The sequence below is a fragment of the Equus quagga genome, chromosome 13 (genome assembly GCF_021613505.1).
Source record: "Equus quagga isolate Etosha38 chromosome 13, UCLA_HA_Equagga_1.0, whole genome shotgun sequence".
NCBI classification, from domain to species: Eukaryota; Metazoa; Chordata; class Mammalia; order Perissodactyla; family Equidae; genus Equus; species Equus quagga.
Window position 1 is genome coordinate 78457312 of NC_060279.1, and position 22725 is coordinate 78480036.

The 22725-nt window shown below is 58.8% G+C and overlaps 1 protein-coding gene across 2 annotated transcripts in view; it reads right to left on the reverse strand.

Moving 5' to 3' along the window:
- The window catches only part of SLC7A5 (solute carrier family 7 member 5), a 32844-nt gene extending 10369 nt beyond the window's left edge, over nt 1-22475 (reverse strand). The window contains exons 1-2 of one of the 2 annotated variants that reach the window (XM_046683422.1): nt 21900-22475; nt 11186-11311 (exon numbers count right to left, since the gene is read on the reverse strand). In XM_046683422.1, the coding sequence (XP_046539378.1) occupies nt 11186-11311; nt 21900-22401 (628 nt within the window). In that variant the 5' untranslated portion in view covers nt 22402-22475. The remainder of the gene's footprint in view (nt 1-11185; nt 11312-21899) is intronic. The other variant, XM_046683423.1, reaches the window with a different exon arrangement.
- Nucleotides 22476-22725: the final 250 nt, after the last annotated feature.

Genomic DNA, 22725 nt, shown 5'->3' on the forward strand with positions numbered 1-22725 from the left:
GGTCACCCCCCAGGCTCCGTGACGCGCCCTTCAGGTCAGGGGGATGTGGGTTTGAGCTTTGCTGCAGCCCTTAGTGCAGCAGAATCCAGAGCTGCGAAACCTGACCCGGCCTCCCACTGCGCCATGCAGCTCCAAACACCACCTCCCTCGTAGGCCGCTGCAAGCACAAAATGACCCAAAGATGGCCCAGATCTGTCCTGGGACCACGGCAGCACCGACACCCTGCTGGGAATCAGGAAACGGTCCCGGTGGATGGTGCCCCTACTCCAGGACACACTCCCTCCCCGGGGACTGCTTAGTGAGAGCCTTCTGGACAGGTGTCCACGCGGGCATCTCAGCCGTGGTCCGTAAACCAGATGGACAAGGTATTGGGCTCCTGGACACAGTGGGGTGGGGTCTGGATGGCTTAGTCCACTTCTCTGCTGACCCTTTCTCCCTGGAACGGGCAGGACCCAGCATCCCCGGGGACTACAGTCTCCCTGTTTCAGAGCCTGCAGACAGACAAGCCCGTCGAATCTGTGCTGTGGCTCAGTGAGGTCCGTGTGTGAGTGTCCTGGGGCTGCCCTCACAGGTGGACACAGACTGGGCGGCTTAGACAATAGAGATGTCTTCTCTCATAGTCCTGGAGCCAGAGGTCTGAAACGTAGGGGTCACAGGGCCGCACTCCCTCCAGAGGCTCCAGGGGTGGGTCCTTCCTGCCTCTTCCAGCTCCTGGGGGCCCCAGGCGTCCCCTGGCTTGTGGCCACATCCCTCCAGCCTCTGCTCCATCTTCACACGGCCTTCTTTACTGTGTCTCCTCTTGTCTCTCAGAAGGACCTCGCTGCCTTGAGAGGCCGCCCGAATCCAGGATGGTCTCATCTCAATGCTCACCTTAATTACATCCGCACAGACCCTTTCTCCAAATAGGGTCCCTTTCACAGGTTCCGGTGGACATGTGTTTTGGGGGATACCATTCAGCCCAGTACAACAGACACCATGACACGTGGGCATCTCAGAGGGTCCCCAGCTCCTGGGACAGCTTCTGGTGCTTCCCGAGGCTCAGTTACATCGTCTGTGAAACGGTCCAGGAACGCTCACAGGCCAGGGGTTGGGTGGGCTGGCCCTCAGCTCCCCACGGACGAGGGTCACCTGCCCAGTGGGTTTCTAGTTCCTGGCTCCCTCAGTTCTGGGGCGGCCAGCGCACAGACACGCACTTCACAGATGACTGCCTTGCAGGAAGGAGGGCTTGAAACAAGAGCAAAGACACCAATGGAAACGAAGGCACCCGGGTCACTTCCCACCCACCCGACAGTGGCTGGCCTGTCAGGCACAAAGCTGAAGAAGCTGGACTCTTAGTCAGATGCGGACCGCTCATTAGCTTGGGGACCGATTCTTTTTTGTTTTCCCTGCTTTTTCTCCCCAAATCCCCTCAGTACATAGTTGTGTATCTTAGTTGTGGGTCCTTCTAGTTGTGGCATGTGGGATGCCGCCCCAGCATGGCCTGACGAGCAGTGCCATGTCCACGCCCAGGGTCCGAACCGGCAAAACCTGGGCTGCTGAAGCAGAGTGCGCGAACTTAACCACTCGGCCACGGGCTGGCCCCCTGGGGACCGTTCCTAACTGAGTCCTTGTGGCTCTGGACGCAAGGGTCTGTGCCCTCATCCTGCTGATAAGCCGCTGGCCCAGGTCCCATGGCACCAGGCTGGGAGGTGACCCCAGGGCTGCTCCATGGGTCAATGTCACCCATAGCTGGTAGGTCTGAGGCCCCTCGGGGTACAGGGGATGGAGGACACAAAGGGGTTCTATGCCTTTCACAAGGATGACAGCCTTGGTCACCCCAGGAACAGGACAGGGTGATGGTACATGTGGAGGTTTGCAAAGGGGACCCTTTGAAAGAGAGGTTCCCATAAAACCATGTCATTTTACTCAGCTGAAGCCTGCATTTCAAAGGGAGCACTGGGTTTCCTATGGCAAACACCACACAGGGAGGCGAGCCCTTGAGTTCCTGTTTCTGGATCCATCGTCTTATTCTGGACGCCTGGACTCTGCGGGCTCATCTCTCCTGACCATGCAGGTGTGCTCAGGCTGCCTATCTCCAGCCTGAGCCGGAGCCCCCACCCCCTGATGAGGCCTCGGTCTTGTGATGAGAACAGCCTCCAGGGCGGCTGGCACCTCACCTGACCTGACGCCTGCACATGACCTGTCTTGGAGGCCCGGGGCTGGCACTGCCCGGTCACAGGGTGGTCAGCAGGCCGGGCGGGTGGGGGCAGTGCAGAGAGCCAGCTCAGGATGGCATACCCCTCAACAGTGCCTCAGCAGAGGGCTCCCTCCCAGCTGCTCCCCCATGGAATGTTCTGGAATGTGTATTCCTTTACATTTGCAGAGCCCTGCACGTCCCAGGGCCTTGCCCACATACTTCGGCTGTGGGGAAGGGGGAGGAGCATCTGTCCTATAGTTGGGGAAACTGAGGCTCAGGCTACCTGCCCAGGGACATGGGGACCTGCCAGCATGCAGCAGGGGTCTGGGACCACAAGGACAGCTCCTGTGAAGGCCGGGGCTGGCGTGTCTCACCTCCGGGTACCGCATGCATGAGCTTGAGTCCTTGCCACCTCAGGCCTGCTGCTCTCCCGGGACGCTGCGGGTGCCCCTGAGAACCCAGGGGAGGCCACCCAGGACGGCTCCCCCTACCCAGATCTCCGAAAGATCAGGACCCCCGAAGGGCGCTGCCAGGCCAGGCTCCTGCACCCACTGGAGCACTAAAGGTCTTTCACAGTAAAGGTTCCTCACAGGTAATGCACATTTGTCTTGAATTTTAATTTCCTCATTAACCTGCCCCATTTTCCCATTAGGATCTGCTTTTCTATCTCCTGTTTATTATTCAAGTTGAATTTCTCTTCGCATATGCTGGGATATGGGTTTGGGGGCAGTTGTTAAAACTGGCTCCCACCTCAAGCATGATCCTGAATTAGCGACACAGTGTGTCTGTGTCTCTGTGTATGTGTGTGTGAGACCCTGCTGTGCAGGGCGACGGCTGCTGTTCTCGCTGAGGATAAAATTCGAGGCTTGAGATCGGTCTGGGGATCTCAGGTAAGAACAGCTGCCCTGAGGCCTGGGCAGCTTCGATGTTCTCATGAAGGGGTGACTCGGCTCTGTGGTCCCCGGCTCAGAGTGCTGACATATTAACGCAGTTGTCTCCCTGGGATGGCCATGCTGGGGACAGAATTTCTGCCATAGCGGTATTTCCTGGGATCGACAGCTTGATTTTGCAGCCTCTGAAACCCCAAGAAAACACTAGCTGCTCTGGGCAAACACAGACTGAAGAATCTCGCTGTCTTGCCGGGACCTCCCTCAGCTGTCTGGGGCCTCCCTCCTGATGTCCCTTGGAGGAAAGCAGACATCCAGGAGCACGGAGGGACGGCCCCCTGACACCGTGGCCTTGAGGGCAGCCAGCAGACCTCCTGCTTCTCTCCTGACATGGGGTGGGGGGTGGGGGGGAGAGCAGGCAAAGCTCGGCCAAGGATTTGGCTGCTTTGGGCCCCAATCAACCCACCACAAGTTCCTCTGAGCTGTACCCCTGCCCTGTCACCTCATTCTGTCTCCTGCCTCCCATGGACACAGTGTGCCCCACTTCAGACCAGGGACGGAGGGAGGCATCTGAGAGTGAACTGCCCCGAGAGTGGGTGGCACACGCGCCCCCATGGCAGAGCTCCTGGTTTGCTTGGCCTCAGCCTGTGCTGGACACTGGCCTGGATTGAAGACCCGGAGCTCCAACGGGCACCCGACCAAACGCTGGCCGATCGCACTGCCCCTTCTCTTGATGGGCGCCACAACACGGGCGCCAGGACTGTTGGCTCTGGGCAGTGCTCAGCTTGGCCCCCACAGGGCTGGCGCAGCCTGAAGGAGCTCAGGGGTGACCGCCAGGGGCAGCGGCTCTGGCTGTCCTGCCGGGGCTGGAGCCCTCACAGCAGGTGGGCTCAGGGGGGTTTGGAGAGCTGGAGGGAGGGCCCGCCTGCCCGTCTCCAGGGCAGCAAGAAGCTGGGGAGGCAGCCATACCTCCATTGAACGATGCGCATCAGCAGCTGCTCCAGGCCTGGCAGCCACCACGGGACAGAGACGGGAGACACGCTCCTTCCCGAGAAGAAGGTACATTCTAGACTCCACAACGGTGGTTCTCAATAACCTACCTGCCCCCAGCAATCAGGGGACATGTGGGGACATCGGAAGACACATGGGGCTGTCACAGCTGGGGTGGGAGTTATGTAGTGGGTGGAGGCCAGGGGTGCCGCCCCACAACCTGGAACACATGGGGTGGCCCCCACAGCAGACAGTCCCCGATGCAACAGTGCCAAGCAGAGACCCTGCTCTAGAGGGCGAGTGACAAATGCCTGGCCCACGTGCCACCACTCCCCAAGGCCAGGGCACACATGCTGCCTGCCCGCAGCCTTCTTTCCCCTGGACCCCGAGCCAGGGCTTCATCGCTGTTTCGGCACAGAAATCCAGGCACCGGCGGACACGGGAGGAAGGGATGCAACAGCCCCACGACTGCCGAGCTCCTCACTTAGGCCCTGTCATCAGGGGGCCCCGGCGACTGGGAGGACAGCCGGAAAGCGGTCAGGATGGACGACAGAGAAGTGCAGGCCCTCCCATGGGGACCAGGGGGGTCCCACAGTAGGACACCCATGGTTCCTGTCACACCGTGGGGTTCCCTGGGCTGTTGCCCCTTCCCTGGGGCTTTTCTGCAGATCTCAAAGCTGCCTCTAACCTGCTGCCCAGGCAGAAGGCAGCATGCCCCCCAGGCAGGTCCTAGCCCTCGGGGCATCCATATGTGCCCTCGGGCAGGCCCCTAAGCTCCGTCTCCTTCGAGGCTGCCTCTCCTCGCCTCGCCCTGAAATGCAGCCACTGACGGCACCTCTGGGAGGCTGCCAAGAATGAGAAAGCTAGCACACAGCCAGAGACCAGGCCCTCCGGCAAATCGCAATGTCACAGCAGCCTTGGGAACCAAGCAGAGCCAGGGTGACGGGGGCTGGAGCGTTCAAAGGGCCCTGGGGATCTGACTTCAGGGAAAAGCAGCCCAAATCTCTGTGTCATGCAGACACAGCCATGGGAACCATCGACCCCGGGGGGCACCCCCACTCTCGGAGAAGCCTCCTGGTGCACAGAAGCCTGGGAGGGTACCCAGCGGCCAGGTGCACAGAGGGACAGGACCAGGAGTGGTCCTGCCCCCCAGCCCTCGGCTCCTGAATCAGAGGACAAGGGCTCCCCACAGTCCCTGTTTCCTGGGACCACGCCAGGCCTCTGCATGGAGGAAGACCTGGTTGAATGCTCAGCAGGGCCTTGCCTGGGCCTGGGCATGGGACCGCAGCCCACTGACACCCCCCATCTGGAGATGGGGGTTGGGAGGCAGCTAGAGGAAATCCCAGAGCATCTGGGCTGACTGGGCCTGCCCCGCCCCACCCACTGCTCTCCCTCCCGTCATGGCCCACGGGCACCCCTCCTGGGACAGGACTCAGGACGCTGACGAGGGGAAAGTCATTCCCCAAACAGGGGGAGCATCCACCGTGCCGGAACCTTCCGCCTCCATCCCACTTGAATCCCCTGGGGTTCAACATGATGGTCACTTACGTCATGCAGTGCACTAAATAGTGTCCCCAAATTCATGTCCATCAGAACGTCAGGATGTGACTGGATTTGGAAAAAGGCTCTTTGCAGATGTAACTGAGATAAGGACCTTGAGATGAGATCATGGATGGGGGGCCCAAAATCCCATGAGTGTCCTTCTAAGACACAGAGAAGCAGAGAGACAGTCGTGGGAAGCAGGCACATAAGCACGGAGGCAGAGATGAGCGATAGTGCCACAGGCCAACGAGCCACCGGAAGCTGGAGGAGGCAGGAAGGAGCCTCCCTACAGGTGTCAGCGGCAGTGTGCCCTGGTTTTGGACTCTGGCCTCCGGAACTGTGGGAGGACACGTTTCCGTTGTTTTAAGCCCCCCAGTTTGTGCCATTTGCTATGGCAGACCCAGGACACTCTCTGCAGACAGGGACCAGGCGGGCCTCACGCCATCCGCGTCAGACCTCCCTGGTTTCCACTGTGCTTCATGGACACGGACGACATGGAGCAGCTATGGCCTCAGATCCTGCTTCACAATCATGGGCCAAGAGAGCAAGTGCTCAGCTTCGGGCTCCTGCACTGTGAAACGGGCTGCCCACGCCATGGGGCCACGGGGCTCTGAGTCCCGTCTGGTCAGTGGGCTCTGAGTGCCCGGTGCCCTTAGCGGGCTCGGGAGAAAGCACAGTGACGGCTCCCCGGCACCATCCAGAGGCCCAGGGTGGCTGTGGGACCTTCGCTCTCATCCTGGAGGGGGAGGCCAGCTCACCAGAGCCTGTAACTTCCATCCTGTTAAGACTCTGGATGCTAAGTTAGCAGAGAGCCCTGCAGGGCCAGCAGAAAGGCTTCAATTAAAAACTATCAAAGAACGCACACAGGAAATAACAGCCAACCCTCCTTCGACCGTGGTTCCATCACCACAGTCCTTCCTGGTGGCAGAGGGGGACTGCTGAGTCTGCCGCGTGACCTGCGCTCTGGGTGTTCTCAAGGAGCAGACTGGCCCACGGGGCACTGGCCACCAGGCAATGGCCCTGCCCTGCCTGGCCCTGTCCCGTCTCCAGGGGCACAGGCAACTGGTGTGGAGAACTGAACTCCAGCCCTGAGCAGGCCCCTGGTCACAGTGTCCTGTGGTCCCGTGTGACCCTGAGTCACTCTGAGCCAGGCTCTGTCACAAGTGCCCTTAAGTCCTCCCATAAGGGGGTGGCTGGGCCTGGGAGCATGTGATATGCCTGTCCCCTCCATGCGATGGACCACAGCCCCGCTCAGGGCTGCTCTGAGGGGCCTGAAGACAGCGAGAGATGGCCCCAAGGGCCCTGAGGCAGCTGCTGCCATTGCCACCATTTCACAGATGAGGAAACTGAGGCTCCAGGAGGTGAAGGGATCTGCCCAAGGAGAGCCAACCTTGAGACCCAGACCCTCTGGGGACAAGTGTCTCTGCCCTGTCCCTGTGGGCTTCCAGCGCTGGCCTGGCTGCCTGGGGCCTTTCCCACCACCTCCCTTGTGATGCCCATACCCGGCCCTAGGGCAGGATGGTGGGGCGGGACTTCCCCCAAGGGAGCGCACACATCTGCTCTGGTGTCTACCATTGCAGGTGACAGGCCACCTCTCCTCTGAGCCCTGGGGGCCCACTAACCTAAGAACCGAATGTAAACTGTAAAGTGACTCAGAAACCAGTCTCCAGCCCTGGGGGCACGTGGTCATTCCCAGCTCTCCTGGGCCTTCCCTACTGCAAGGCCACTCCTTCCAGCCCCAGGGCATCTCCCTTGCTTCCTCCATCTCCCCATCCCCGAGTCTCTTGGGGACAGCACTCAGACACAAGAGATAATCAACAGGGAGCCTAAGAGCCTCCACTCATGGTGCAAACCACACTCAGGTCTCCTGGCATTTGGGGCCAAGGACCCAGCACTGGGTGAGCTCCTGGGAGCTGCCATGGAGGCTGGGTTGGGGGGCTGGGGTGGGGCCTGCCCTGGTGCAGGGAGCCTTCCCCTCCTCCCACACCCTCCAGGAGAGGGTGTCATGCGCAGACGCACTGTGGGGGAGGAAGGACACATTTTTGTGGATTTTATCTGCACCACTATGCAATCCACTCTGCAACTGCTCAAGGAGACACGAGTTCTTCCCCCACGGGACGCTGCAGCCCAAGCAAAACCACAAGCGTCCCATTGTGTGTCCTCCGGGAGGGACCTGGGCATGAGGGATGAGCTTCCCACACCCCACTCCCGGCCTCTGGTCTTGGAAACACCCACTCTGCTTTGGGAACAGCCTGACCTTGGCGTGTAACAGGTAAGGGGCCGATAGACAAAAGAACAAGGACAAAAGCTGGTGGGCACCTCCTGGACCGAGACGCGCCCTCTGCCCACCACGTCTGCCTGCTTCTCTCTGTGGCCTCTGAGGCCCGGCCACCCCACCCATGCTGCGTGCGACTTGCTACCTGGGTCTAAAATGCTGACCTGTGTTCAGGCTCCCCTTTGGAAAAGCTGGGAGCAAACCCAGACCCCCCCCCCCCATGGTGCTCCCAGCCCCAGGGGCAGCCTGAGCCCCTCCCAACCCCGGGTTCCAGCCCAGGCCTGGGGAGCTGTCCCTTCGTCACACTATGTCTGTGCCCTCATCTAGATACCCCTCTGGCCCTCAGAAGGGCCTTCCTGGTCTGGGCTGCAGCCCTGTCTGCAACTCTCCTGTCCGTGAGCCTTGGCTGTCTGGTATCCCCCCGCCATGGTGTGAGCTCTGGGCAACAGGACTGTGTTCTCCTTGGGTCTCAGCACAGAGCTGCAGTCAGGGCCTCAGAAAGTTCTGGTGAAGGACGACAGGAGGAATCTGCTCGTGCCCAAGCCCTTCTGCAGCCCCTGGCCCACCTGGGTGCCGGGTGGGCCGAGGAGGAAGACGGCTCAGTGTGGGTGGGGCGGGCACCCAGGGTGAAGGAGAGAGGCATGCGCGGGCCAGTCTATAAGACAGCCGGTCACATTCTCCAGACACAGGATGCCGGCGGCCAAACTGGGCACGATCGAGCTGAGCCCCTGCCTGAAGGACTGGGCCCTCCCACCAGCCATCAGCACAGGACCCATGGGATCGGGCAGGCTGCCCAAGAGCTTTGCGTCCAAGGGGAAATAGAGTCAGACGACTGTTGTGAGAGAAAAGGGTCAACATTTGCAACAATGCATCCTCTAGAAAGGAAAGCATTCATCTGGGAACAAAATACATCTCGAAGAAAAACAGGGAGCAGGAATTTGCAGACGCTGCACTATATCCCAAGTTCAGAAAGGAACTGCTCGGGGGGAGGATGTTTTCGACGGCAACAGAATTATAAACATATTATGTGCTCGAGCTGAACAAAGGCTCTTTGCTGTCCCTACCAAACTTTGTTTTTACAAATCAGGTTCCCCCGACATTCCTCATCTGTCTGCATCTAACATGCCAGCCAAGCAAATGCCTTCACAATGTTCCATCAAACGGCAGCCTTCCTGGCTGGACAGCCAGGTGGGCACAGGAGGGAATTTTCCTTCTGCCCATTGGCCCTCCCCGGCTGAGCTTTCTACGAGGCTGGGGAGTTAGCCCAACCGGGGTCCTTGAGATCTGAGGAATAGGAAAGAAGATAGAGTCCTGTCTTCAGGAAGATGCTGGAACCTGCAGTCCCAGGGGGGCTCCTGGAGTAGGGTAGCACGGGGAGCAGAGGAGGCACGGCTTATAGGCAGACCCCGGCCATCCCAGCCCTGCCTCGGGCTCACCCACAGGTGGTCCATCAAGGACTCCCTGGGTGACCTGACTCACGAGGGCTGAGAGTCACTGGTCAGACACATGCTTCCAGGACGAAGCCGAGCTCCTGCAGCCGTGACCTGGGCTACCTTCCGTAGAGACAGATCTGGGAATCAGGTGGGATTTTCCCTCAGCGATGACGACTGCAGCCAATGGATGCTGGGGTCCTACTAGGTGCCAGCCGCTGTGCTAAAGGCTTCACACATATTAACGTATTTAATAAAAGATGGTCTGCCTGAATTATCTGGATTCGCGCTTCCACTTTACCAGGTCAGTGTAGATAAGCACTGTGCGCTTCTCTCTTCCTGAGAAAGGGCTGGCGAGGGCTGGTACCATGGCAGCCCCTGCAGCCTCATGTGCACCCAATTCTCCTGGATTGTGAGCGTCTCCTGCACAGTCTCTTGTCTACGGATGCTGGGTTCCTGGAAAGTGCAGTGCCCCGTGTGGCCGGTAGAGGGGGAAGGACACAGGCGGGTCCAGAACTGCAAGGATGGGTTTCTGGGCATCATAGGCAGAAGCCCCAAGGACACATCAGGGATGTGGCCATTAGGGGTTTTCCACCAGCCCAATCCACTGCTGGCCGGCCCCAAAGTGTGCGAGGAAGCTGCACTACCACAAAATGACAGCCACTGCCTGAACGGGGCTTCGTGCTGTATCCAGGCCCTGTGCCTCACGGGATTTTGGACACAGCGATGCAGACCGGGCCCAAATCCTGGTTCTCCCCACAAGAGCTGCCTCCAGGACCAGCCAAATTAGCTGGCAAGGCCCCTGGGGTGCTAGGGGACACAGGTGCTGACCTCTCATGAGCCCAGCTTTCTAACAGCACTGAGACAGAGAGTGAGGCCCGGGGTCCCACCTGGCCCTACACACGGGGCTGTGGGGGCTTGCTGTTCATCCTCATGGTGACCTTCTCTGCAGGGGCTCTCAGAACCTGCCTTGGACCAGCTGCTGCAGGACTGCTGATCTGCGAAAGCCACACAGACACCCACCCTGGGTCTGCTGTCCACCCCGTCCTGGAGAAACCAGTGCTTCCATTTGCCAAGAGACACCCAGGAGAATGTCCCCGACAGTATCTTCCATAGTAGCCAGAAACGGGGAGCGACTCCATCCCCATCCACAGAATATATCATAGCACATCCCCGAGGAACGCAGCCTGACACTAGGAGGACATACTGCCACTGAACACCAAGGCATGTGACCCACATGTGACAGGACCCAGCGGCAGATGATGATGGGAGAGCTCAGCATGGCGGATGCTGGCAGGGCAGGGAAGTCCATGGGCATAAGGACTCCACTGGGGGCTAGGGTGTTCGACAGTCTCCCCTGGGGGCAGCTACAATTCACCCATCAGCACCGACGACTCGTGCACGTTCCAGTGTACAACATCCACCTCAATAAACACAAAACTGGCCACAGCTCCTCTCCTTGTGCTCACGACGTGCCAGGCACAGCACTCAGCTCTCTCCACAAATCCCTGTGGCTCCATCCTCTGCCCAGCCCCCAACCCCACGTGTGGGTAGGAGGCGGGGCTCAGAGCAGACAGGGCAGATCCCTTCAAACAGCAGTGGGACCACTGTTGTTGGGGGATGTTCAGTCTAACTCAGTGTCGGCTTCTCCCGGGAGTGTGACCCAGCTAAGTGGAGTAAGCCCCTTCATGCTAGCGTGGGAGATCTGCAGGCTGGGGGCATTCAGAGTTGGGGACCCCCATTTAGGGTGAGGGTACAGAGTGGGTGACATGCTGGATCATGGCAGATCTGAGGGCTGGGGGCATTGAGAGATGGGGACCCCCCCCCCCCCACGGCATAGCAAAGCCTCAAGGGACAGCTGTTGGGGCCCTGAGGCCACACTCACCTTTCCCCATCTGGATGAAGCCGAGGAGAATGATCAGGGCCAGGGCCAGGAGCTTGGCAGCCGCGAAGGCATCCTGCACGCGGGTGGCAGCCTTCACGCTGTAGCAGTTCACAGCTGTGAGCAGCACTGTGGAGACAGGGCAGCGAAGTCAGTCCTGCCGGACAGGTGGTCAGCACAGGCTCAGGGGGAGCCCAGCCCCTTTGGTGGCTCTGATCCTCCAGGACTTGTTTCAATAAACTGGACAGTTCTCAGGCCCAAGGTCAAAGTTGAGAACCACATGTTCTTGACCCTCAAAAGAGGACAAAGCAAATCCGCCACTTGCAGGAGCACGGCGTCCGCCTCTCTGCACCCACTCAATGTGTGGGCATAACTTATCAAGTTCACACACAGGTTGTCAAACTTCTTAAAGGTGGGAAGCCCTTTCTTTAAAGAGAATCTTCTAGAATCCCACAGAGGAAACAGGGAGATGAGGTGTCCGTTAGCACAAATCCAGTAGATGAGCCAAGTGGTGGGACCACGGGGGCAATTCTGACACCTGAGACAGGGGCTGAGGTGAGCGCCACGGCTGGGGTCCATGAGCAGGGGTGCTCAGGTGGTCCTAGTTGGTAAGGAAAACATGCAAGCTGCATCCCACTGCTGCTTCACCAGCACACACTGAAAACTGAAAATTGCCCTGTGACAAAAGTCACAGGTGGCTTCCCTGGATGGGAGCGGAGGTGGCGGCACAGGGACTCGCTAAGCTAGGCCCAACAAACGCACCCCGACACAAGCAAGACTGGGCCTCCGGTGACACCTGAGCCCTGAGCCAAGGGGGCAGGAGCAGCCCACAAGTGTCCAGGATCTGATGAGCTGGCTGTGAATACGGCAACTCCGTAAATATACAATGAGATGAAATTATACTGAAACAAAGGTGGTGACCGCTCCACACAGACCCCTTTCCATGTCACTGCTTCTAACTCACGCATGCTCTCAGGCGCTCTGTGCTGCGGGATTGCTATGATGGGAACACTCCTGGAGGACCAGCTTGCACGCGCTTGTCCCAGCTCCCGCTCACTGCTGGCACTGGTGCCTGAAGTCAGTCGCCCAGGGAGCATTCACACCAGGACATGAGCAAGGGTGCGGGTGGGGCCTTTTCTGGACGGCTGGTTGTGAAACATTAACCAGCACGCCTTGCCCTTGCGAAGTACCCCTGGCCACAAGGCCCTGCAAACACCCACTGCTTCTCTGGAGGGCTGCAACAAGGTAAGAAAATCTGGAAAGGTCTGCTCATCGCTTCTCTTTTCCAGACAGAACTAACCCAGGGCTGGCAGACCCCCAGTGGCTTCTCTCCCCAGCTAAACTAATGACATGTAATTTTACAATTTGAGGAATAGGCTCCAAAGAAATAAATGCCCACTGATTAACTGGATGAGATCCAGCAGATCAGGGAGAAGAAAAGCAGGAACTGTCTCCCATGTGCTCTGGAGAGGATTAAGGGCCTTGCTGCTCCCTGCCACCTGCTTATCTCTTTCAGAAATTAACTGACACCTTAATAGCTCCTCCTCTCCCTCATGGTCTCTTTACTGCTCCTGCTGATGCAATGGCTGACCAAGACAGTATGCCACACACTAAAAAAGCTCAGGTTGAAAACTGCTTTGAAAGCAGTTGCTTTCGGCTGCTGTTCCTACACTGAAATACTCAGAAGTTCCCCTGCACCAAGTGTGACAGAAAGGGCTGTGACATACGGACCCGGCGTGGCCCTCACTCAGGGGGCACTCTGGTTGAGCCCCCAGGCTGTGGTTCCACACCTGTCAGAGGTAGTAAAAGGAGCTCCCTCAGGGTGGCGGGGGTTTAAATGACCCCACGAGAATGTGGGACTCATGAAAAGTGTCCTTGTCATGGTACTGAAGCCACCGTGCGCAGCAGGAGCTGAGCCCGGGCTGGGAAAGGCTCAGAGGAGGGGGCCAACGTGCGCACAGGGCAAACAGCACCGCTGACCTTCGCTGTGTGGCTCTTGGGTGGGTGCACACTCAGTCCAGGCCCTCCAGACCAGTGGGGAGACAGCTGTCCATATTAAGCACGCCAGCACTGCCATTCCTGCCACAGAAGAGGAAACAAGCCCCTGCCCAAGGTGAGACAAGGTCTCTGAGGCTCTCCCCAATAGCACTGACAGTGCAAGGAGGCGGGGGTACTACGAGATTTCCTTTCCCTGGGTTCAACAATTGAGAAGCATGCATGTCTGGCCCCTCCTCCCAGAGGAGGCACAGCCTACGTAAGCAGCCTTCCGGCTGATGCAAGGCTGTGCCCTGTTGCATTGCTCCTCCATTCATGCCTCGAGGGAGGCGGGGCGGGGGAGGTGCGGAGGCGGCTTTTCTGGGCTGTGGCCTCAGGCAGGCAGGCTAGCCCTTCCTCCCCTCACCACGGGCAGCTTGCTGCCGTCAGGCTCCAGAAAAGAGTGGTGCCGCCGGCACGGAGCACAGCCAGCTCTGGCTGTCACCTCTGCTCGACTCACCCCATAAGGGGTCTCTCCACCCCACAGCAAGCAGCAGCACCTCTCCCCTTTCAAACGGGGGGCTCTGAGACTCCCCCAGGCCATGGGCTGTCCTACTGTGGTGGTCACTGACACTGTACTCATCTCAGTTATCACTGGGGTGGACAGAGACCCAGGACACCTCCGTGCCACCCCAACGCCCCTCCATCAGAGCAAAGGGCCCACACCCTGCCCGGGCCAAGATCCAACCCGGCTGTTGCCGGCCAAAAAGTCTCGGGCCCTGCCCAGCAGGTGTCAAAGAGCCAATCTGGACAGAGGCTCTTTCCACACTAATACAGCTTATCTCACGACAGTAAAGATAACCAGCTCATGGACAGGCAAGGTGCTGGCCGGCCAGAGTTGGGAGGGGACTGGACCAGAGCACAGGACGAAGGGGACTTCATAGTATTTATTTCTATGTAAAAAGAAGAACTGAAACTTATGGTGAAATTTCAGTGTTCCTTGATTTTGGTCGATGAGTAAACACATGCTAGGTTATTCTCCAGTGTTCCTTTTTTTGAAAATTTCAAAATGAAATGTAATCTTAAGTAAATAAATGAATTCATCTGGACCCAATGTCTTTTACCGGGAGGAGGGCCCGCGGCTGGGGCTGCATCTCAGCTGCCCTGCTGTCAGGCCCCACCACGCTGACAAGGTGCCCTGCTTCTCTGAGCCTCCGTGTCCACACCTGCAGGGTTGGGGGTACACTGCTGCGTTTCTGCAGGGCCGTGAGGAGGTGCTAGGCATGCCGAGATGTAATGTTAGGGTTTGCTGCTGTCACGCCATCACTGTCCCTCCACGGAAGGGAGCTGCAGACAAACTTCCTGTACCGTAGGAGTGGGGCAGAGGATGGGGATGCTGCAGGGCACCGGCCTGGCAGGCTGGCTGAGTAGAGGCGGGTGTGCTGTCAGGAGGCCACCCTGGCTGGCACCAGCCCTCTCCAGGGCTCCCTGGGCCAACAACCCCAGATAAGCATGGCTGTGCTGGAGATGGGCGACAGCTGGGGTTGGGAGATAAAGCCTGGTGCCCCTCAGAAAGGAGCTGGGCTCTGGGCTGTGTGCAGATGGCCAGGAGCAGACTGGGCCTCGTGGCTCGTCCCACAGGTCAAGCTAGGGGCCTGTCCTTCTTCAGGTTTGTGTCTGTCCCCATCATTGTCTTGCTATAACACAGCCCACCTAGCTGGCTGGCAAGAGTGCCCCAGCTCAACCTCAGCAAATGAGCCAAGGTCTTGGGGCTGCACTGGAGGGCCCACCCAGCTCCTGAAAAGTCACTGTTCTTCTGCTAAGGGGCTCGAGCTCTCCTCCTTCCATGGGGGCTCCACCTGCACCCCCATCCTCATGTCCAGGTGCACCTCAATGGGGGTAAGTGCTGCCCAGTGAAGGAAGGGAGACCCCTTGGCCGGGTCTCCTGGGCTGCTCTTACTCCGTGGCCTCAGGGGACACCTGGTCACGCTGGCCATTAGCTCAACTCCAGCTCCCAGCCTTGGGTTCAGATTCCTATCTGCAGACACCAGGGCAGCACGTCCCCAGAGGACCACATGGACCGAGGACGGTGGCTGAGCACAAGTTCCCTGATCCGCAGCAGCTCCTCTCCTCCATCTGTCATTTCTCAGGTCCCCCTTGGGCAGCGCCTCTGGGACCCTCCTCGACCTTAAGTGTGGGGTGTCCGGGGCGGGGCTGCCACTGCTGGTGCTTGATGTTGGGGGGCTCTACCCACTAGTGTGACTCGGGACACCCGTCACTCTCTCTGCTTCCCCATCTGGGCCTGCCCCCCATGATGCTGACTTTACAGTGGCACAGGGGGTACTTGACAAGATGCTCTGATGGGGAGTGCCGTTCACAGTTGACACGTGTGTCCCCAGCCTCCTCCCAGCCTTGGCCTCCACCTCAGGGAGGGTGGTTATCTCCCCTCGCAGCCTGACCCAACTGGACGTCAGGCTCCTCCCTGGCGTGGCGCCAGCTATCTCCATCTCCAGGCCCTCTGTCGTCTCCTGATAATTCCTCACAGACCCAGGGCTGTCAGCTGCCGGGGTGCTGCCCCCAGACCTGACTTCTCAAGCCAACAACTTCACGCTATTTTCTGCCAGTTTTACAGCCTTGTGTTAGATGCAGTGCTGGCTCATTTGCCTGTCCCACTCACAAGGGAGGGCTTGAAGTGCAAGGGGAGGCTGTTTTCATTTAAAAACACCAAAAAAAAAAAACCCTACAACAAACATAACACATCATACCCAAACATACCCAAACATAACAAACAAACAACAACAAAAATAACACATCAAAATCCATTTCCCTCCCCAACTCAGGGTAAAACCTTGATGAGATTTATCAGCCCAGGGACCAGGGCTCTGCTCCCTCAGATTTTGTGGATGCTGATAAAACTAGTGCGAGCCCGGCAACAAGAGCAATGCATGAGCCCCTGCTGTACACTCAGACTCGATCATCAGAGCTCTCAGTGCACTGGGGGATGGGGGTGGGGGCGCGGGGAGGCAGGCCACCTCTAAGCTCCACGCTCCCACCCTGACTCAAGGTCAAACACACCAGAGGAGGGTCTTGAGCAAGCCCACCAGAACCATCTGGAGCCGCAGCATCTGGGTACCAGCCGGCCCTCAGTCATCAGAAAATCCGTCCAACGTCCCCATGTCCCCGATGAAGTGAGCCCTCACGGGCTGTGGCGATGGACCCAGCCCCTCTCTGGCAAAGGCTCTGACTGACGGAAGGGCAGGGGTGCAGGGAGGGGAGGGTGTCACCTGGCTTAATGCACGGCCCCCATAGAGCCCAGACCAGGAACCTCGCTACCGAGTGCATCCTACTGAGAAGCCACTCATGGTTCCTCAGATGAGTGTCTTTAAAAACGAAAGTGCTTTTTGACACGGTTTTAGGGCCCTCCGTAAAAAGGACCCATCCTTGGGACAAAGACGGGCTGAGGCCAGGAGTGATGCTGCCTCCCACAGGTGGGGTCTGGCTGTCGGAAGTTGGCAGATGAGCTTGGGTCTACCCAGAGCTCAGCCAGCAGGCCCCCAAATGGGAGCGGGAGTGGCCGGCAGGCTGAATGGGTTCCAGGAGCTCGGCCAGCCTGGTCTCCCGGGTGCACCCAGGGCAGCAGCTGGCACTGGGCCAGAGAGCAGCGCCTGCTGACCACTGTGGCCGAGCCTAGCCCGTGACCTGGGCCCAGGCAGTCAACCAGCCTGCTGAGTTGGAGCCTGCCCCTACCTGCTGAACATCGTGGCTCTCACTGGGCATCTGGATTCTGAGCCCTGGCTGCAGGGGGGCAGGCTCCTAGGACAGCGGGCTCCAGTGACCATGAGCTTGCTCAGGCACCAGGAGCACTGGCTGGTATAGCCCAGGTGGCCAAGAGAGCAGCCACCAACAGGGCTGACCACCGAAACCCATCCCCCACACACGGGTGCCCAGATGGTGGGTGCTCAGCCGACATGAGCTTGTTGGTCGGCACCCTCCTCCCTGGTCCCCTGAGTTCAGATGTCCTCTGGGCTCAGTGGGAGCCCTCTCCCCACATCAGCCCCACCCCAGGCACAGTCCTCCATGATCGCCTGCCCCCCCCTCCCCCTCCAGCATCTCTTCATTTCTTGCCTTAACTCTCCCATCCGTCCTAATGACAGACAGGGTCTCACTCCAGGGTGGATCAGAGTCCCTGGGGCCTTGTAAAACAGATGGCTAGGCCCCACCCCAGAGCTTCTGATTTGCACGCCTGGGTGGGCCGAGAATCTTCATTTCTAACACATTTCCAGGAACGCTGATGCTGCAGGTCCAGGGACCCTACGTGGAGAACTGGAGGGTGACTTCAGGACCTACGATTCACCTTCACTGTGCTCAAAGAACGAAGGTGACACCCCAAACCATCCAAGCGGGCTGACCTCACGTCCAGAACGCGCTAGAACGTGGAGCGAGCTCAGGTCAACACCTGGCTCCACCCCCACCCACATCCCCATCTTTGGCCACTAACCAAGCACAGGTCCTCCCAATAGTCTGGAAAACTGAAGGAATGTGACGCAATTCCTGGGCCCGGGAGTTGTTGAGGTTGGACCCAAGGCTCCCCAGGAGCAAAGGGGACGGCTTGATTCCTGGGTACAGGGTCCGAGGCTGCTGCCCGCAGGAGAGGCGGCCGGCAAAGCTCAGGCCAAGCAGGGATGCTGGCCCTCAACCCCCCCCCCCCCCCCCCCCCCCGCCCGCCCCCCACCCCCCGGCTGGTTCACTGATCTCTGAGAAAGGGATTACCAACAGGCCCGCCTCACATTCTCCAAGGTTCCTGTGAGCAGCCCTGGAATACGCACTTCCATGTTTTTTCCATTTTTAACTATTTTAACGGGGCTGGGTTACGCCCGACCACACAGAGTTCACCCCGGCCTGAGCGTCTGGAACGGGGCTGACTCATTCATTTCCAAACACGTCAGGAAGAGGCAGATTTAGTCAGCTCTGAAGTCTGCCAACACACCAAGGCCCAGGTAAGCAGGAAACCCAGCAGATAGTGACTTCTCACCCTACTGGGTTCTTCCAAAGCCAGAGCCCTGGAGGAGGAGGAGGCTCCTGAAGGGCCCGGCCCCTGGAACAGCCAGGATGGACAGGAGGGAGGCCTCCCTGCTCTGAAATCGCCCCCAGTTCTGACATGCTATGTGACCTTGGGCAGGTTACGTAGCGTGTCTGAGCCTCTGTTTCCTCATCTGCTAAACAGGAATCCTGCTGCCTGCTCTGTGGGTGAATTAACATGCAAGCATGCCAGCCAGCTCCCCATCCAGGATTATTATTAATCTGACTGGGCACTGCAGAGTGTGAAGATCTGCTGAGGACAGATGAGGCTGTGTGTGCTGGGGATTCAGCGGTTAGAAATTTCCATGGCTAGCTAAATGCAGGGACACACTTGTACATTTGTGGCCTGAAAAACCCCACCCCCACCCCAAACCCTCTGTTCCTCTAGCAGTCACGCTAATAAAGAAGAAAAAAGAGAGAAAACCTGCAACCTCAGTACCTGAGTGGTGAGAGGATGGGTGTAGCATCCAACCCAACACTCTCGTTTGATAGTTGGGGTAAAGGGAGCTCAGAGAGGTTGTCCGACTTGAAAGTCACACAGCAGTCACCAGGGGAGTCGCATGAGGATGCCCAGGTCTCCTAAGTCCCTCTCCCATGCTCTGGCCACTCGACCTGGGTCTTGAACCCTAGCTGCCCATGAGAAACTCCACCCCAGCTCCCCCAACACCGCGCTTCTGCCTTGCTGGGTCTAGGGGGCCCTGAGCATCAGTCCTAACCAGCCAGCTGATTCCAAATTCAGCATCCTGTCGGGATCAAAGGAAGACCTGGTGGGGGGGGCCTCCTGTCAGGATATGGATGGGACTCCAACCATCAGAGCCAGGAAGCCGCTGGACCGGGCAGCTGTCCTGTTATGGGAATAGGATGGGGCAAATCCTGGCGGTCAGAACAGGTGCCCTCTGGGCCGCTCCCCCGCCAACAATGCAGATGAGGGCTGAGAAGGCCACACCAACTAGGGGCATGGAATCTCACAGCCCCCTTGGGCCCCAGTACCTGCTGCGAGTCACAGAAAGTGGGCACAGGGACTAGAGGCCAGCACGGGCATGAGACAGGGCCTGTGGCTGCTGGGCAGCTGGAACCAACAGCATGGCTGTCAGCCCACCTCGCCCTGGAAGCTCTTTTGCAAAGTGAAGATTTTAATAGAAAAAGCTTTCTTGTTCTTCTCTGTATAAGGAGTCTGGCTCTCCACAGTTAGGGGGGAAGTGCTTCCCAAGGAGTCTGGGACGTAGACAAACCTTAGACCCACATGTGTCCTTACCCTGGCTGACCAGACAACTGGATGTGGTGACCAATGCCATCCAGACCCCTGGCAGCTGCTACCCTCACCACAGATGTGGCCATGTGTTCCCACATGCCTGATGACAAAAGGCGGTTCAGCCTAGAGGACAGCGCCACAGCCCTGGGCTCCCAGCCCACCTCTGCCTCAGTTTCCCTAGTCATAAATGGAGGATGACAACACTGATTTCAAAGGCTGGGGTGGAGAGTGTGTGAGAAGAGGGGTGAATGTGAGTGTGAGCCAGCTAGAAAACATCCCATCTGTTTCTGCCACGATGAGGACACCACTCGTGGGGCAGAGGTGGCTCCCAGACAGGGCCGGGGCCTCGGGGGGTCTGAGAACCCCATGACTACACGCAGTTCAGAGTGAACGCTCCTGATAACACGTTTCTGGGCAGACAGTCTGCACATTCCATGGGATTATCAAAGGGGTCTGTGACCCAAGGAAAAAAGGGTCAGAAATGCCCGCCCGGATCTCCGGCCCTGCTGGGGGTCACGCGCTTCAGTGGAGTACCCCTGACAGGCCTCAGCCCCAGTCCCGTGACTCGGCCTGACTTGCTCAGCGGCCGGAGCGCTTTCATGTCTGGCTGGGAAAGTCGGATTTCAGAGCTAATTACAGGGCTGTCGTCTGCACTCAGCTCACAGCTCGAGATTCTGGGGGCACCAGCTCCTTGGAAACACCCAGAAGCCTTTGCCTCATGCACGAGGGGCCCAGCCCTGGCGGCTGGCAGGTGTCCAGACACCCGAACTGGGAACGAGTAGTACACAGGCCTTGCTGTGACAGCCTGGTTTGAGGCTCAGGGATACAGTGGTGGACACATCAGGGAGGGTCCCTCACCCCTGGGTTGGCGGGGTCACGGGCACTGATGGAGACGAGCCAGGCGGCTAGAAGATTGAGGGGGGTGCTGCCATGGTCTCCCTTCGCCTCCTTAGTCATCACCCCAACTGATCAACTGACCCTCAAGTCAGCTGGCCCAGGGTCACCCCACAGCCACCAAACCCACATCTTATCTGTGCCTTTTACCTACATGGAGCAGGTCTCCTGTCCTGACTCCCTGGGGAGGAGCTGAGGGCAGGGCCGGCAGGCTAACGCCCGCGCAGTGGGCATCTCGGCAGCTCAGACCCCATCCCTGAGACGGAAACATTGGCATCGACCTCTGGCTTGTCCCCTCCTTCTCTCCACACTCTCTCCTTCCTTCCTTTTGTGAAACCAGAAAAGAGCGAGTCCTAGGACAGCTCAAGATGCTAATTAAAGGGGAACACCAGACAGAGAGCAGTGTTGAGAATAAGTCACAGCCATCACGGGACTGGGGTCCCCATGTGCCACACTCATTCAATACCCCATGGCCTAAAGGCCTCACAAGAAGCCAGACAGGGCCATGAGAAACCCCCACTCCACAGGTGCCGACACTGAGGCTGGAAGTCCCAGTCAATTTCTCGAAACAGAACCTGGGTCTGTCCACTTGTTCAGTGCAGGCTCTTTACCCACGTGGAAAATACCTCAGGTCACGGGTCCCCAGAGGAATGACGGCTGAGGACGACCTCAGCCCCAACCCACGTGGATCTGTGGAGTAAGGGTCACAGTGGGGGACTACATCGCTCTAGGGGGGCCCTGGCAACCCCATTTATCTCCCACACGTGAGAAGGCAGAAAGTGCTCTCTAAACCCCACAAAGGGCCACCACACTGGAAGGGGACCCAGAGCCCCAGAGTCCCGTTCTCACCACCAGCAGACCACCCTGATGGAAACTAGACTACTAAAATTCCAACAAAACAAGCCAACACATCATCTTGCCTTTGGAGGGACTTCTCACTCAGCTCATGGCACCACCCCTGACACCCTCATCTCACAGCCACCAGAGCCGCAGGTTCGCCTGTCCTCAGCTGGCCACTGCTATGAATAGTCCTAGATTGGGACCAAAGCTTTTTGGGTCCCTCACATCACTGTGACATCGCTGAGACTCCCCAAAAAGGTAAATAAGGAGCCAGATTCACTACCTACGCATTATTTTATTTACTACACTTTTTGTATGAATGAGTCAGTCTCTGCTTGTTCGTCATCGACCAATTCCGAGATCAGAAAGGAATAAAAATTTTTTTAACCACAATTTCCCTCCCAAGCTCAGAAAGGAAATTCTGTCACAAGTCCACGTGGTCTTGCATCAGGCAGGGGAGATTGCTCAGCTCCAACGAATCTGAACGGACTGGCTGGGTAGCGGAACGCCCCGCAGAGGCTCAGGGCAGGGACCCTGCTGTCTGTCTCCCTGCGGCACTCCCAACAGCATGTGTAACGAATGAATGAAACACACGTGGGTTCTGGGACCAGGGACCTTAGCCTAGAACTGCGGGGATGGCCCGGGGGATGCGGGGCGGGGTCGGGGGCTGGTACTCACGCACGCAGAGGGAGGCCACGAGCTTGACGGCGTCTTCGGGCACCGGGCAGGTGGGGAAGAGCGGCTTGAGCAGGTAGGTGGCGAAGACGAATGCTACTATATACTGAGAGGAGGGTCGGATGATAAGCAGCTCAACCCACAGCTTAAGGAAGGCGGGCAGCGAGCCGTAGACCTCCAGCATATACGCGTAGTCACCCCCGGACTTGGAAATGGTAGTGCCAAGTTCCGCGTAGCAGAGAGCCCCAACTATGGAGAAGATGCCGCACACGGCCCACACCACCAGAGCCAGGCCCGGCGAGCCCGCCTCCTTGAGCACGCCGGTGGGGGTCACGAAAATGCCCGAACCGATAATCGACCCTACGATTATCGCCACGCCGTTGACCAGGGTAATGCTCCTCTGGAGGGTCACGGCCTCTCCCCCCGCGCCGTCCGCGCGCCGGGCCTTCAGCATCCGCTCCCGCGCCTGCCGCTCTTCCTCCTGGGCCGCGGCGGGGGCCGCCATGCTGCCGCGCGGGCGGCCGGGACACGAGGCGCGTGCGGCCGACAGCGGAGACCCGGCTCCGGCGGCGCAGCCTCCCCTCCACGCTGCCAGCGGCATGCGTGCCGCTTTTATAGGCCCGGCCCCGCCCCTTGCCGGGCTCCGCCCCGCCCCCGTGCCGGGCCCCGCCCCGCCCCCGTGCCAGGCCCCGCCCTCCTCGGAAGGGGCCTGCGGAGGACCCCGCGCCAAGTCTAGCTTGAGGATTCAATGGCAGGCTGCAGGGGACAAGGGCTCAGCCTTTATTCTTTTTTTTTTCTCCACAGATTGGCACCTGAGCCAACATCTGTT